The 16,528-nt window shown below is 32.6% G+C and overlaps 1 protein-coding gene across 6 annotated transcripts in view; it reads left to right on the top strand.

Moving 5' to 3' along the window:
• The first annotated feature begins 5,268 nt into the window (after positions 1-5,268).
• Positions 5,269-16,528, top strand: part of LOC143247866 (DCN1-like protein 4) — a 38,391-nt gene continuing 27,131 nt past the window's right edge. For 3 of the 6 annotated variants that reach the window (XR_013026732.1, XM_076496423.1, XM_076496424.1), the window contains exons 1-5: positions 5,269-5,394; positions 8,789-8,929; positions 9,342-9,424; positions 13,537-13,613; positions 14,951-15,042. Coding sequence is in view for 4 of the 6 variants with exons in the window: in XM_076496423.1 (XP_076352538.1) it covers positions 8,841-8,929; positions 9,342-9,424; positions 13,537-13,613; positions 14,951-15,019 (318 nt within the window). In the remaining 2 variants the exon portion in view is untranslated. Of the gene's footprint in view, positions 5,395-5,592; positions 5,677-6,237; positions 6,362-8,788; positions 8,930-9,341; positions 9,425-13,536; positions 13,614-14,950; positions 15,044-16,528 lie in introns of those variants that run through there. The other 3 variants (XR_013026733.1, XM_076496421.1, XM_076496420.1) reach the window with 3 other exon arrangements.

The following is a 16,528-nucleotide window of genomic DNA, read 5'->3' as shown; positions in this document are numbered from 1 at the left end:
GACTTAGTATCACACAGTATATCTGGATCACTAATATCACAAAGTAGTCCTGAACATTGTATTACACAGTGTACTTGGACCATTAGTAGAACAAAGCAGTCCTGGACATAGTATCACACAGTGTACTTGGACCATTAGTAGAACAAAGAAGTCCAGAACATAGCATCACACAGTGTACTTGGATCATAAGTAGAACAAAGTAGTTGAACATGGTATCATACAGTGTATCTGGATCACTAATAGAATGAAGTAGTCCTAAACATAATATCACACAGTGTATCTGGATCACTACTAGAATGAAGTAGTCCTAAACATAATATCACACAGTGTATCTGGATCACTAATAGAATAAAGTAGACCTGGACATAGGATCACACAATGTACTTGGACCATTAGTAGAACAAAGTAGTCCTGGACATAGTATCACACAGTGTACTTGGACCATTAGTAGAACAAAGTAGTCCTGGACATAGCATCACACAGTGTACTTGGACCATTAGTAGAACAAAGTAGTCCTGGACATAGCATCACACAGTGTACTTGGATCATTAGTAGAACAAAGTAGTTGAACATGGTACCACACAGTGTATCTGGATCACTAATAGAATGAAGTAGTCCTGAACATAATATCACACAGTGTATCTGGATCACTAATAGAATGAAGTAGTCCTCAACATAATATCGCACAGTGTATCTGGATCACTAGTTGAACAAAGTAGTCTTGGACATAGTATCACACAGTGTACTTGGATCATTAGTAGAACAAAGTAGTCCTGAACATAATATTACACAATGTACTTTGATATCTAGTTGAATAAAGTAGTCCTGAACATAGTATCACACAGTGTACTTGGACCATTAGTAGAACAAAGTAGTCCTTGACATAGCATCACACATTGTACTTGGATCATTAGTAGAACAAAGTATTGAACATGGTATCACTCAGTGTACTTGGACCATTAGTAGAACAAAGTAGTCCTGGACATAGTATCACACAGTGTACTTGGACCATTAGTAGAACAAAGTAGTCCTGGACATAGTATCACACAGTGTACTTGGATCATTAGTAGAACAAAGAACTCCTAGACATAGTATCACACAGTGTACTTGGACCATTAGTAGAACAAAGAAGTCCTGGACATAGTATCACACAGTGTACTTGGACCATTAAGAGAACAAAGTAGTCCTGGACATAGCATCACACAGTGTACTTGGATCATAAGTAGACCAAAGTAGTTGAACATAATATCACACAGTGTATTGGATCACTAATAGAATAAAGTAGTCCGTAACATAATATCATACAGTGTATCTGGATCACTAGTTGAACAAAGTAGACCTGGACATAGGATCACACAGTGTATCTGGATCACTTGTTGAACAAAGTAGTCCTGAACATAGTATCATACAGTGTACTTGGACCATTAGTAGAACAAAGTAGTCCTAGACATAGCATCACACAGTGTACTTGAACCATTATTAGAACAAAGTAGTTGAACATGGTATCACACAGTTTACTTGGACCATTAGTAGAACAAAGTAGTTGAACATGGTATCACACAGTGTACTTGGACCATTAGAAGAACAAAGTAGTCCTGGACATAGTATCACACAGTGTACTTGGGTCATTAGTACAACAAAGTAGTCCTGAACATGGTATCACACAGTGTACTTGGACCATTAGTAGAACAAAGTAGTCCTGGACATAATATCACACAGTGTACTTGGACCATGAGTAGAACAAAGTAGTCCTGGACATAGCATCACACAGTGTACTTGGATCATTAGTAGAACAAAGTAGTTGAACATGGTATCACACAGTGTATCTGGATCACTAATAGAATGAAGTAGTCCTGAACATAATATCACACAGTGTATCTGGATCACTAATAGAATGAAGTAGTCCTCAACATAATATCACACAGTGTATCTGGATCACGAGTTGAACAAAGTAGTCCTGGACAGAGTATCATACAGTGTACTTGGATCATTAGTAGAACAAAGTAGTCCTGAACATAATATTACACAATGTACTTTGATCTCTAGTTGAATAAAGTAGTCCTGAACATAGTATCACACAGTGTACTTGGATCATTAGTAGAACAAAGTAGTCCTGGACATAACATAGTATCACACAGTGTCCTTGGATCATTAGTAGAACAAAGTAGTCCTGAACATAGTATCACACAGTGTACTTGGATCATTAGTAGAACAAAGAAGTCCTGAACATAGTATCACACAGAGTACTTGGATCATTAGTAGAACAAAGTAGTCCTGGACATAGTATCACACAGTGTACATGGACCATTAGTAGAACAAAGAAGTCCTGGACATAGTATCACACAGTGTACTTGGACCATTAGTAGAACAAAGTAGTTGAACATGGTATCACACAGTGTATCTGGATCACTAATAGTACAAAGTAGTCCTGAACATATCACACAGTGTACTTGGACCATTAGTAGAACAAAGTAGTCCTGGACATTGTATCACACAGTGTATCTGGATCACTAATAGCACAAAGTAGTCCTGAACATAGTATCACACAGTGTACTTGGATCATTAGTAGAACAAAGTAGTTCTGGACATTGTATCACACAGTGTATTTGGACCATCAGTAGAACAAAGTAGTCCTGGACATAACATATTATCACACAGTGTACTTGGATCATTAGTAGAACAAAGTAGTTCTTGACATAGTATCACACAATGTACTTGGACCATTAATAGAACAAAGAAGTCCTGGACATAGTATCACACAATGTACTTGGACCATCAGTAGAACAAAGTAGTTGAACATGGTATCACACAGTGTATCTGGATCACTAATAGAATGAAGTAGTCCTGAACATAATATCACACTGTGTATCTGGATCATTAATAGAATGAAGTAGTCCTAAAGATAATGTCACACAGTGTATCTGGATCACTAATAGCATGAAGTATTCCTGAATATAATATCACACAATGTATCCAGATCACTAATAGAATGAAGTAGTTTTAAACATAATATCACACAGTGTATCTGGATCACTAATACAATGAAGTAGTCCTGAACATAATATCACACAGTGTATCTGGATCACTAATAGAATAAAATAGTCCTGAACATAATATCATACTGTGTATCTGGATCACTAGTTTAACAAAGTAGTGCTGAACATAATATCTTACAGTGTATTTGAATCATTAGTAGAACAAAGTAGTCCTGAACATGGTATCATAGGGTACTTGTATCATTAGTAGAACAAAGTAGTCGTTAACCTAATATCACACAATGCATCTGGATCACAAGTTGAACAAAGTGGTCTTGAACATAGTATCACAGGGTCGTAGAAAATTTAGTGTCACAATATATCATTTAGTTCAGACTATCTGCTGAATTTAGTGGATGGAATGAAATCCAGAATTTTAGGTTTGTCAGTCCATAACCTTTCTGCTACCTGACTAAGAGATATTGTCAGAAGAAGTATTTAATCGGATTACTTTAAATCGTGATACATTGCAGAATATCTGGGGAAGTAACATGACAATAGTTCAAAATGTAATATTACAGAATACATCTTGAAAGCTAACGGAAATAAATATTTAACCTTGTGAGTTCTTTATCTTCTCCATACATACCGATTCTAAATTTCAAGTCTGATCTCAAAAAACACTACACTCTCAAACTACTGTTTCTTCATAACAAAAGAGGATATGAGTTCATAATGGATTTATTTATTATACGGTGTCATTATTTTCCTAGGCCTGGCTTGGCCAAGCGCGTAAGGCGTGCGACTCGTAATCCGATGGTCGCGGGTTCGGGCCCGCGTCTCGCTAAACATGCTCGCCCTCCCAGCCGTGGGGGCGTATAATGTGACGGTCAATCCCACTATTCGTTGGTAAAAGAGTAGCCCAAAAGTTGGCGGTGGGTGGTGATGACTTGCTGCCTTCCCTCTAGTCGTAGACTGCTAAATTAGTGACGGCTAACACAGATAGCCCTCCAGTAGCTTTGTGCGAAATTCCAAAACAAACATTATTTTCCAACTTGTGTGCTGCATTATGATAATATACATTTTTAGATTTATGAAATTTACTCATAAAGTTGTATTAATTCAAAATTAGTACAAAATATGAAATGTTAACTGTTAATTTTAATATTAGTATCTTCTTTAACTAGTTATACTTTTGAAATAACAAAAGAATATTCTAGACAAGTTTGCCGGTGTAATGCGAAGAAACTCGTAGAATATCAGTTCGAAATATACGTATTTATATATTTATTTAATATTTTAATATCCTTATAAACATTATTTTTATGTTTTACAGTTTAAGTGAAATGGTAAACTTTGTACGTGCATATAATCTATCAAAACATTTATTGTGTGGTCACCGTCTGCATCTGTAATAAACTTGGAACTTTATCAAATATAAGTTTAAGTTATATATTTAAGAGCTAGAAAACGAATATATTAGCTTTGCTTCTTTGAAATACATTTGTTACCCAATCGCGGGCATTAAAACACATTGTTTAGTGCAATGAGCCCTCAAAATATCGGCTTTTCTGTAAATTACATTTAAATTACCGTTGCGATTAACACTTTCTTGCCTGGCATGGCCAAGGGCGTAAGGCGTGCGACTCGTAATCCGAGGGTCGCGGGTTCGCGCCCGCGTCCCGCTAAACATGCTCGCCCTCCCAGCCGTGGGGGGTGTATATTGTAGCGGTCAATCCCACTATTTCGTTGGTAAAAGAGTAGCCCAAGAGTTGGCGGTGGGTGGTGATGACTAGCTGCCTTCCCTCTAGTCTTACACTGCTAAATTAGGGACGGCTAGCACAGATAGCCCTCGAGTAGCTTTGTGCGAAATTCCCAAACAAACAAAAAAGACTTTCACTTTAATTTTTTTTCTTGTACCTCAGTGAAACAGGGTTAAGTCTATGAACTTACAACTCTAAACTTCGGGAATCGATTCCCTGCTGTTTATACAGCAGATAGACAAATGACCTTTGTTGTAAATTACAAACTCTCACTTTTTTCTGCAATTTGTTTATAAAATTATGTGTAAAAAAGTTTAATGATAGGAATTTTCCATTTTACTTGTGTAGTTCATCTGTTATAGTGAGTAGTTTAAATCACTTCTATTGAAAGAGTGAAACTTACTAGTACTGTTTGCTACGTCTTTGACCAGTAATTGTTACTGTTAATAATATTTTTTATAAGTCTTATAATTATAACCCAGCTATGGCTGCTTAATTTGAAAAAGCTAAAATCATGGAGATAATCTTGCTTTCCATAGTATGGTGTACTGTCAATGACGTAATAAAAAATGTCACAGGCTCAAACAATCAAGCGTAGGTGTTACGATCATTGTAACTTCGATTTGGTTAAAAATTTTACCTATTTTTAGCAAAAGGTAAAGATAAAATAGTTATAATGTTTATCTGATAGCTTAGTGGAAAACATGAGTACATTTAATGTTGAAAGTGAAACTGATGCTCAATGTTTTTTACATTTTTATGAAGTTTAGTTACACTTTTAGATTTAAGTGGTGGAACTTGTCACTAGTGTAGTACGTAGTAAATGTTTTATTTTTAACTTACTAAGACTCGTTTACGTTACGAAGTTACGTTAGGCTAACTGTAGTCAGAAATGTATATACATATATTTGGAAAGCCTATGTTGAGCAGAACTAATGGTAGTAACGTATTAGACAATTAATTTCTGAATTAGTAAGGTTAAATAAACTTAAGCTATTGTTAAAGTGATACTAACAAGAATATGGTGCTGCTTAGTTTGATATAGGTCTGAGCTAATATTAACGGTATTCGTACTGGTAGTAGTAACTTAAACAGTATGACGAAGTTGGAGTAACAGTGGACTGTTTATTGTGTAACGTCCAGCTTATGTTTTAGTCCTACTATTAGGCTACATTATAATTTGGAATTATTGTACAGTATTAAAATTTATATTATATAATTAAATATTTTGCCTTTAATAAATTCAGAGCAATGAAATGGTTTTTAATCTTCTATTCAAACGTAACAAAACATGATGCAGGCTTAGATTTTAGACTGTTTTATTTAAAATTAATTAATTTGTAAACAGAAATATAGGCCAGTTAATGTTTGGTTTGTTACTGCATTCTGTCCATGTTAAACAATTGCATTTTTAAAAGATGTAATTTCTAGTCGGATTTGCTTAGTTTTCACTCTTTTATGCTAAATTTCGAAACTAATGTAAATTATCTTTATAACAGAGTTACAAGTTGCATTACATTTAAGTGCATCATAATGTTATTGAAGCCAGTGTTGTGTCAGATAGACTTGAAACATAATAAAATGGTCAGTAAGGACACACAAGCGTGTATCATATTGTCAGTTGTAAGTGAACACTAATTCTATTTGTCAGTATATTAGTACATAACAAATGTTTATTTCCTAAAGTCTCAATAAAAGGTAGAGATATTATATGCGTGCTCTATTTATGGAACTTGACTGTTTGAACAGATGCCATGTTACAAGATACTTTGTGATATAATTTGTGACTTGTCCTTTATTCTCTGTCAGAAGTCACGTTCAACAACCTTTTCCAACTGTTTCTCAGCTGAGCACCGATATTCAGTGCCTAAACAATCATACAGTTGAAACTTGTAATATTTATAAAAGTTGTATAACTTGCAGTTTATTCATTATTTTGAAACTGTTTTGTTACTTCTACTAATAACAGTAAAGCAAATAAAAATTGTGTTTCATACAATTATCCCAACAATTATCTGAGTTAATAAAGAAAATCATATCATTTTTGAACAATATTGCTTTAAGTAATATGCATTAGAAAGTACATGTATAAATTTGTCCTTCAGTTCTTCAGTGGAATATAAAACTTAAAAATAATAACTTATAATAAGCACAGCTACAGGTATGTATAACTGTAAGGTAAACACCTCCAACTCTGTGTATGTTTAAAGAAATATCACATTGATAGAATCAGTACATATCTTTGAGATTCTCTTTACATGTTATGAGACTGTATGATTTTAGTAACACCCCTTACAGGATGTCAGTATTGTTGGTGTTGTAGGAAAACAATATTATTTATAGTGTTATTCATTTAATATTGCACAAGTTGCCACATTAATATTGTAAAATGTAAAAATCTGTGTCTGAAGGTGGAAAGTAAAACCACTTTTAATTATTCTTTAGTGTATTGTTTAACTGAATAAGACCTATTTCCATTTGTAAGTTCTTCATCAATACACAGACAAAACCACTTTTAATTATTCTTTAATGTATTGTTTAACTGAATAAGACCTATTTCCATTTGTAAGGTCTTCATCAATACACAGACAAAACCACTTTTAATTATTCTTTAGTGTATTGTTTAACTGAATAAGACCTATTTCCATTTTTAAGGTCTTCATCAGTACACAGACAACACCACTTTTAATTATTCTTTGATGTATTGTTTAACTGAATAAGACCTATTTCCATTTTTAAGGTCTTCATCAATACACAGACAAAACCACATTTAATTATTCTTTAGTGTATTGTTTAACTGAATAAGAACTATTACTATTTGTAAGGTCTTCATCAGTACATCTTAAGCTTGAAGGGGAATACTGAGGAAAGGCATAAACCTTCATAACATTTATGTATATTTTCTGGGCATATTACAGGATTATATAGTGATCATTTCTACCAATATGACGTGTACGAGAGATTCAGGTGCTTTTCAGGCTGTCACCTACTTCTGAAGATAAATGGTTATTTTATCACTGTAAGTATTTGTCATATCTCAAGGCTGTCGTGTCTGTGGAGAATCATCTTTTGTGACTAACATTCTATAGCCTTCAGATATCTGCCACATATATATATATAACACATACAACTACTGTAGTTTGTTACTTATTTAATGTTCACGTTGCCTTTGTGGTAGAGTGTTTTCTTACTGGTCATCCTTCTAATGGCATAGTGGTATGTCTTTGGACTTATACTGCTAGAAACCAGGTTTTGATACCTATGATGGGCTGAAAACAGGTAGCCCTTTGTGTAGCTTTGTGCGTGATGACATACACAATATTTTTACTGTTCATTCAGGAGTGTAAGGTGGTCTTCCAAGCCTGTTGCACAGCTCTGAAGGTAGTATACGTGTTTAGATTCTTGTGAATATTTCCCTACGTATGATTATTTCAAAGTTTCACACCACACTATGCGTTATCATGGGTTCAGAACAACTTGCTTTGAGCTGGTTTTGACATCTGTCTTCTCACCTATTTCTTAACATTGGTCTGATGTCAAACTGACCACTTTGTTCTTCTGTGGTTTGGTTCCACTTTGTCATTTTCTTGATGTATAACAGAACCAATGTTTCTTCATTTTTGTTATTCGTGTTTCTGGTAATGCCAGGCCCCTCACATCATAACTTTGAAGATTTTAACTGAATGTTATATCAGATGTAGACGGCTTTGTATAAATTAACATTTTGTTATTATGAATCAAACAGATCCTGCCTATATGTATATTCCTACTCTCAACACCAATAGGTTTAGAAGAAAACCTATTCTCGTAAGTTTGGATGAATACTAATATGATATTGGACAGAAGTAGTTGTCGGTGAAAGATTTTAGGCTTAAACAGTATGTTAATAGAAGGGTCGTGTTCTCATACTGAAAGCTTACACATTGCAAATGAAACAGTATATTATGAACAAACGTGTTGATAATATTACAAGACCTGACTAGAGACTGTAATAAGTGTATCCCTTGAAATTAAAGCTTACCACAAAAATGTAATTTTTTTCATCATCAGAAACGAGTATCTCTTGAGTTAAGCTGCAGGTGAAGAAACAAAGTTTTTGGTCATGCCTCCTAAACGTAATGTACGTCCAGATTTTGTGGAAGAAAATTATAAAAATGGAAGTATCCACAAGTTTCCAAAGATATATTCCAGGTAAAGAATAACAGATGTACTTGTGGTTTTATCTGTTTCATATTTTCTATATTTGTGATTTCTCTTTCACATAAAATGTTTGATGCTAGTGAGTTATGCTTCATTCCCTGTGTTTGTGTTGTTTTGTTTTACTCGTATATAATAGAAAAGTTGTTTATCTACTTCTAGCTGCCAACAGTGTTTATAATGGTGTGTCTCAACTGTCGACGGTGTTCATGTCTTATTGTATCAGACAACCTTCATTAATTGCTTGTAATATTTAAGTAGCTAATGTAGTGTTTACGTAACGTTTCATCTGTTACTTAATAAAAACTGACATATTAATGACTTTCTTGTTTTTTAAAATAAAATAACACTTGAGATATAATTTGTTTAAAGGGTAAGCTAACATTTTCACATTCTGTTGTTACAGTGGACGACGTGTTAAGAGAGGTGACGCTCCAGAACAAGTGTTTTCCCACAGGAAATGTGAAACTCTATTTTATGAATACACTTGTGAGTTAGTTATTTTCATTAATTACTGTAGAACATCAGTATGTGTGAAATATGACCTCAGATGTCTTTTTTTAATTATTTTAATCACTCTGAATCTCATTTTATTAAACCTGTGTTTAGATATCAGTTATTTTTTCACCAGCAGGTTTTGTGGAAGTTGCTTTGTTTCAGTTAAAATTGTCAAAAATTTGCATAAATCCAGAGAAATAGGAGAAGTTGTGACCTCTGATAGACAGGTATTAGCTTACTCTGATAAAATGATAGTGAATGATATTACAGTCTGAGTAATAGACAAACAATGCTTAGCCAGTGTGTGAAATTAATAGCAAACATTACATCACATTTATTTTGCTTTCATCAAAGGTAAAATAGAAAATCTCTGACAAGCAAGCCTAATGCATTCTTTAGTTCATGGTAACGTCTACTGTGGGTTGGAATTTCACATGGTAAAGGTAAAAAAATCAAAGATATACTTTCAGTCCTCTTATAATTGTGATGGACACTGGTCATTTGCATTTGAGAGACAAAGTGGAGAAATTGTGTGTTAATATAACACTTGGGCTAGTTTTAAATCAAGAATAAATAAACAGTGTAGTTGTGTTACTTCCTATGCACGTGGAAGTTTACAGAATTTAAATATTCTAAGTTAGAGTCTTAAGCAACATCTAATTCAGTAATTTCTAGGCTTATGCACTTGAAATAGTGCACTATATATTGGAGTCACAAGTTTACCACTGCATTCTGGTCAAAAATGTTTAATAGAATGTCTCTATTAAGAATATTATTATGTTATTCTACACTTACAACACATTTCTACATCATTGTGCAGAATAGTGAATCTTAGTTTAGGGTTCATGTAAAATAAAATTGATTTCTTGGGTAGTTAATATGGATGGACACTACTCTGAAAGGTCATGTAAACAAGAAATATGGTTATGTCTCTGTTCAGAAACTATAAGAAATCTCATTCTGTATTAAAAGTTACAGTATATTTGGATATTGTTTAGAAGTAACTCCACATGATGGAATATGATAAATATCATTAACTTTGTGGGTGTAAAACATAAAATGGAGTCAAGTGTAGTGTAGGACATATAAAAAATAAATGATTTATGGTACAAGAGTGACAAAAAAATATCCCAGCCTCTTGGTGTATAAAATATGAACTAAGTCATAAGCCTAACACAGCCTAGTGGTTAGAGCACTTGTAACCTGGAGGTCACACGATTGAACCTCTATCAACAAATGTTCTCACCATTTAATAGGTGATTGTCACTCCCACTATTGGTGAAACAGTAGCTCCAAGAGTTGACAGTGGCTTGTCTTCCTTATCACTGATAAAACAGAGAAGGCTAACACAGATATGCTTTTAGTATGGTAAAGGATAGTTACCAATATGTCTGGGTACTAGGACTGTATTCTAATAGTTACCAATATGTATGGGTACTAGGACTGTATTCTAATAGTTACCAATATGTATGGGTACTAGGACTGTATTCTAATAGTTACCAATATGTATGGGTACTAGGACTGTATTCTAATAGTTACCAATATGTATGGGTACTAGGACTCTATTCTAATAGTTACCAATATGTCTGGGTACTAGGATTGTATTCTAATAGTTACCAATATGTCTGGGTACTAGGACTGTATTCTAATAGTTACCAATATGTCTGGGTACTAGGATTGTATTCTAATAGTTACCAATATGTCTGGGTACTAGGATTGTATTCTAATAGTTACCAATATGTCTGGGTACTAGGATTGTATTCTAATAGTTACCAATATGTATGGGTTTAGGATTGTATTCTAATAGTTACCAATATGTATGGGTACTTGGATTGTATTCTAATAGTTACCAATATGTCTGGGTACTAGGATTGTATTCTAATAGTTACCAATATGTATGGGTACTAGGATTGTATTCTAATAGTTACCAATATGTATGGGTACTAGGACTGTATTCTAATAGTTACCAATATGTATGGGTACTAGGACTCTATTCTAATAGTTACCAATATGTCTGGGTACTAGGATTGTATTCTAATAGTTACCAATATGTCTGGGTACTAGGACTGTATTCTAATAGTTACCAATATGTCTGGGTACTAGGATTGTATTCTAATAGTTACCAATATGTCTGGGTACTAGGATTGTATTCTAATAGTTACCAATATGTCTGGGTACTAGGATTGTATTCTAATAGTTACCAATATGTATGGGTTTAGGATTGTATTCTAATAGTTACCAATATGTATGGGTACTAGGATTGTATTCTAATAGTTACCAATATGTATGGGTACTAGGATTGTATTCTAATAGTTACCAATATGTCTGGGTACTAGGACTGTATTCTAATAGTTACCAATATGTATGGGTACTAGGACTGTATTCTAATAGTTACCAATATGTATGGGTACTAGGATTGTATTCTAATAGTTACCAATATGTATGGGTACTAGGACTGTATTCTAATAGTTACCAATATGTATGGGTACTAGGACTGTATTCTAATAGTTACCAATATGTATGGGTACTAGGACTGTATTCTAATAGTTACCAATATGTATGGGTACTAGGACTGTATTCTAATAGTTACCAATATGTATGGGTACTAGGACTGTATTCTAATAGTTACCAATATGTATGGGTACTAGGACTGTATTCTAATAGTTACCAATATGTCTGGGTACTAGGATTGTATTCTAATAGTTACCAATATGTCTGGGTACTAGGACTGTATTCTAATAGTTACCAATATGTCTGGGTACTAGGACTGTATTCTAATAGTTACCAATATGTATGGGTACTAGGACTGTATTCTAATAGTTACCAATATGTATGGGTACTAGGACTGTATTCTAATAGTTACCAATATGTATGGGTACTAGGACTGTATTCTAATAGTTACCAATATGTATGGGTACTAGGACTGTATTCTAATAGTTACCAATATGTATGGGTACTAGGACTGTATTCTAATAGTTACCAATATGTATGGGTACTAGGACTGTATTCTAATAGTTACCAATATGTATGGGTACTAGGACTGTATTCTAATAGTTACCAATATGTATGGGTACTAGGACTGTATTCTAATAGTTACCAATATGTATGGGTACTAGGACTGTATTCTAATAGTTACCAATATGTATGGGTACTAGGACTGTATTCTAATAGTTACCAATATGTATGGGTACTAGGACTGTATTCTAATAGTTACCAATATGTATGGGTACTAGGACTGTATTCTAATAGTTACCAATATGTATGGGTACTAGGACTGTATTCTAATAGTTACCAATATGTATGGGTACTAGGACTGTATTCTAATAGTTACCAATATGTATGGGTACTAGGACTGTATTCTAATAGTTACCAATATGTATGGGTACTAGGACTGTATTCTAATAGTTACCAATATGTATGGGTACTAGGACTGTATTCTAATAGTTACCAATATGTATGGGTACTAGGACTGTATTCTAATAGTTACCAATATGTACGGGTACTAGGATTGTATTCTAATAGTTACCGATATGTCTGGGTACTAGGATTGTATTCTAATAGTTACCGATATGTACGGGTACTAGGACTGTATTCTAATAGTTACCAATATGTACGGGTACTAGGATTGTATTCTAATAGTTACCGATATGTCTGGGTACTAGGATTGTATTCTAATAGTTACCGATATGTATGGGTACTAGGACTGTATTCTAATAGTTACCGATATGTCTGGGTACTAGGATTGTATTCTAATAATTACCAATATGTATGGGTACTAGGATTGTATTCTAATAGTTACCAATATGTATGGGTACTAGGACTGTATTCTAATAGTTACCAATATGTATGGGTACTAGGATTATATTCTAATCAAAATGGAGCTTCAGAGACATGCAAGAGACAACTTAAAAATTGATGTATGTTATGGATTAATGAATCCAGAAGATAATTATGCTGCTGGAAATATTTTTTTATTATTTGTTTCAGTTTTATTAAGATTAGGCTGAATAACACAAGTTTATAATCAGTTTTGTTTTTCTGGAGGTTCCTAATGGAACAGAATGAGGAACAAAATGTTTTATTTTAGTACTTTTATTTTTTAGCCACAGATGATCATGAAGTAATAGGTCCCAATGGTATACAAAAATTTTGTGAAGACATAGGAATAGAACCAGAAAATGTGAGTTTTGTGTAAGCCAGCAAGAAATCTCAAATAAAAATGATTGGTTCAAACCATTTGTACAAAGCTCGGGCACTAATATAATGTCAAGTGGCATTAGTTAGTGAAAAACACGAGAAGTTCAAGTATACATTACGCAAAGTAGCAGTTACGCAGAGACAGTAACGTGGAAATGTAATTAAAATATATCTGTTTTTATTTGTTCATGTTTTTATTATTAATGTTTAGTTGTCTATTATGTTGAATAAAGATACACACTTTAGTTTCCTCTGTCAAAGTTATGACACCTTCTAAGTTTTAACCAAATTTTCAACAAATGTTTGGAGGAAGTTCTGGTCTGTTATCACAATCAACAGCTCAGGTTACATAGCTTGTAACTCATCCAGGCAAAACATTAAAAATATCAAGAATACTGGACAATATCTTTTAAAAAACAAAACTGAAATCTTTCTAAAACTCACTCAAAAGATACTTTATTATAAAAGAGTCAACTCTAAGTTACTGTATGTTATATTTCAAACACTGTTTATAAATGTAACAACTAAGTGCAGTTTAAATAATCTGAATGTCACTCAACTGTTGTTATGTACTTGCGTATTTTGTTTAGTGTGTATGTAACAAACACATACCTAGGTAAAGAAATATTACTTTCTAAACATTACATAACTGAAAAAACAAATAAAATGTATTCTTCTTGTATATTTATTATGGTTTTGTAAATAACTACCAGGTGCATTGGTAAAACCATGGTCATAATAACGTTGGTATTTGTGAAATGTATGGCTGTCTGTATTTTGTTCAGTTCTGTAGTCACTGAGTTTTATGAAATAGTGATAGTTTCTATAATTAATTGTATATGTACAGGTCAAAATTAAAATTTCTAATTCAAGAGAAAGAAATTGGACAGGATAAATATACATGTAACAGGATAAATATACACGTAACAGAATAAGTATACACGTAGCAGGATAACTGTACATGTAGCAGGATAACTGTACATGTAGCAAGATAACTGTACACGTAACAGAATAAGTGTAGGCATACCACGATAACTATACATGTAACAGGATAAGTATACACGTTTGTTTTGGTTTTAATACAATTCTTTAGATATCACATACAAATAATACTTTAGTGTCTGTAACTATAACAACACATGTAACAGGATAAGTATACATGTTTGTTTTGGTTTTAATACAATTCTTTAGATATCACATACAAATATTACCTTAGTTTCTGTAACTGTAATAACACATGTAACAAGTATATTTAATGTTACACATGACTGTGCTGAACTCAGAATTTTCTAGTCCGTTTACTACTTTATTTGATTTCAGGTTATTATGCTGCTGTTGGCATGGAAAATGGAAGCCAGACAAATGGGTTTTTTCAGGTTATCTGAATAGTTAAAAGGGTTAACTGATTTACAGTAAGTATGTTGTAGTTTAGTAAATTGGTACATTTATTTTGTGAAACTAGATTTATATTAAGAGCTTCAAAAAGCACACTTTATTAGACAAGAGAACTTAAACTATCTTAGAATAACTGAAACCAACAAAAAACATTTAAATTCATACAGGAAAAGATTACTTCAGGTACAATCATGTTACTATCTTATATAATACAAATATAGTAATACAGGTTACTTTAGGTACAGTCATGTTAGTATCTTATATAATACAAATATAGTAATACAGGTTACTTTAGGTACAGTCACATTACTACCTTATATAATATAAATATAGTAATATGGGTTACTTCAGGTACAGTCACGTTACTATCTTATATAATACAAATATAGTAATACAGGTTACTTTAGGTACAGTCACATTACTACCTTATATAATATAAATATAGTAATACAGGTTACTTTAGGTACAGTCATGTTAGGATCTTATATAATATAAATATAGTAATACAGGTTACTTCAGGTACAGTCATGTTAGTATCTCATATAATATAAATATCGTAATACAGGTTACTTCAGGTACAGTCATGTTAGTATCTCATATAATATAAATATCGTAATACAGGTTACTTCAGGTACAATCATGTTACTATCTTATATAATATAAATATAGTAATACAGGTTACTTTAGGTACAGTCATGTTAGTATCTTATATAATATAAATATAGTAATACAGGTTACTTCAGGTACAGTCATGTTAGTATCTCATATAATATAAATATAAGTAATACAGGTTACTTCAGGTACAGTCATGTTAGTATCTCATATAATATAAATATCGTAATACAGGTTACTTCAGGTACAATCATGTTACTATCTTATATAATATAAATATAGTAATACAGGTTACTTTAGGTACAGTCATGTTAGTATCTTATATAATACAAATATAGTAATACAGGTTACTTTATTTATATTATATAAGGTAGTAATGTGACTGTACCTATAGTAATACAGGTTACTTTAGGTACAGTCATGTTAGTATCTTATATAATATAAATATAGTAATATAGGTTACTTCAGGTACAGTCATGTTAGTATCTTATATAATATAAATATAGTAATACAGGTTACTTCAGGTACAGTCATGTTAGTATCTTATATAATATAAATATAGTAATACAGGTTACTTTAGGTACAGTCATGTCAGTATCTTATATAATATAAATATAGTAATACAGGTTACTTTAGGTACAGTCATGTCAGTATCTTATATAATATAAATATAGTAATACAGGTTACTTCAGGTACAGTCACGTTACTACCTTATATAATATAAATATAGTAATATAGGTTACTTCAGGTACAGTCATGTTATTATCTTATATAAATATAGTAATATAGGTTACTTTAGGTACAGTCATGTTACTGTCATGTAATATAAATATAGTAATACTGGTTACTTCAGGTACAGTCATGTTACTGTCATGTACTGTAAATATAGTA

Source organism: Tachypleus tridentatus, chromosome 3 (genome assembly GCF_004210375.1).
Source record: "Tachypleus tridentatus isolate NWPU-2018 chromosome 3, ASM421037v1, whole genome shotgun sequence".
Taxonomy (NCBI): Eukaryota; Metazoa; Arthropoda; class Merostomata; order Xiphosura; family Limulidae; genus Tachypleus; species Tachypleus tridentatus.
This window is presented reverse-complemented; position numbering and strand designations above follow the sequence as displayed.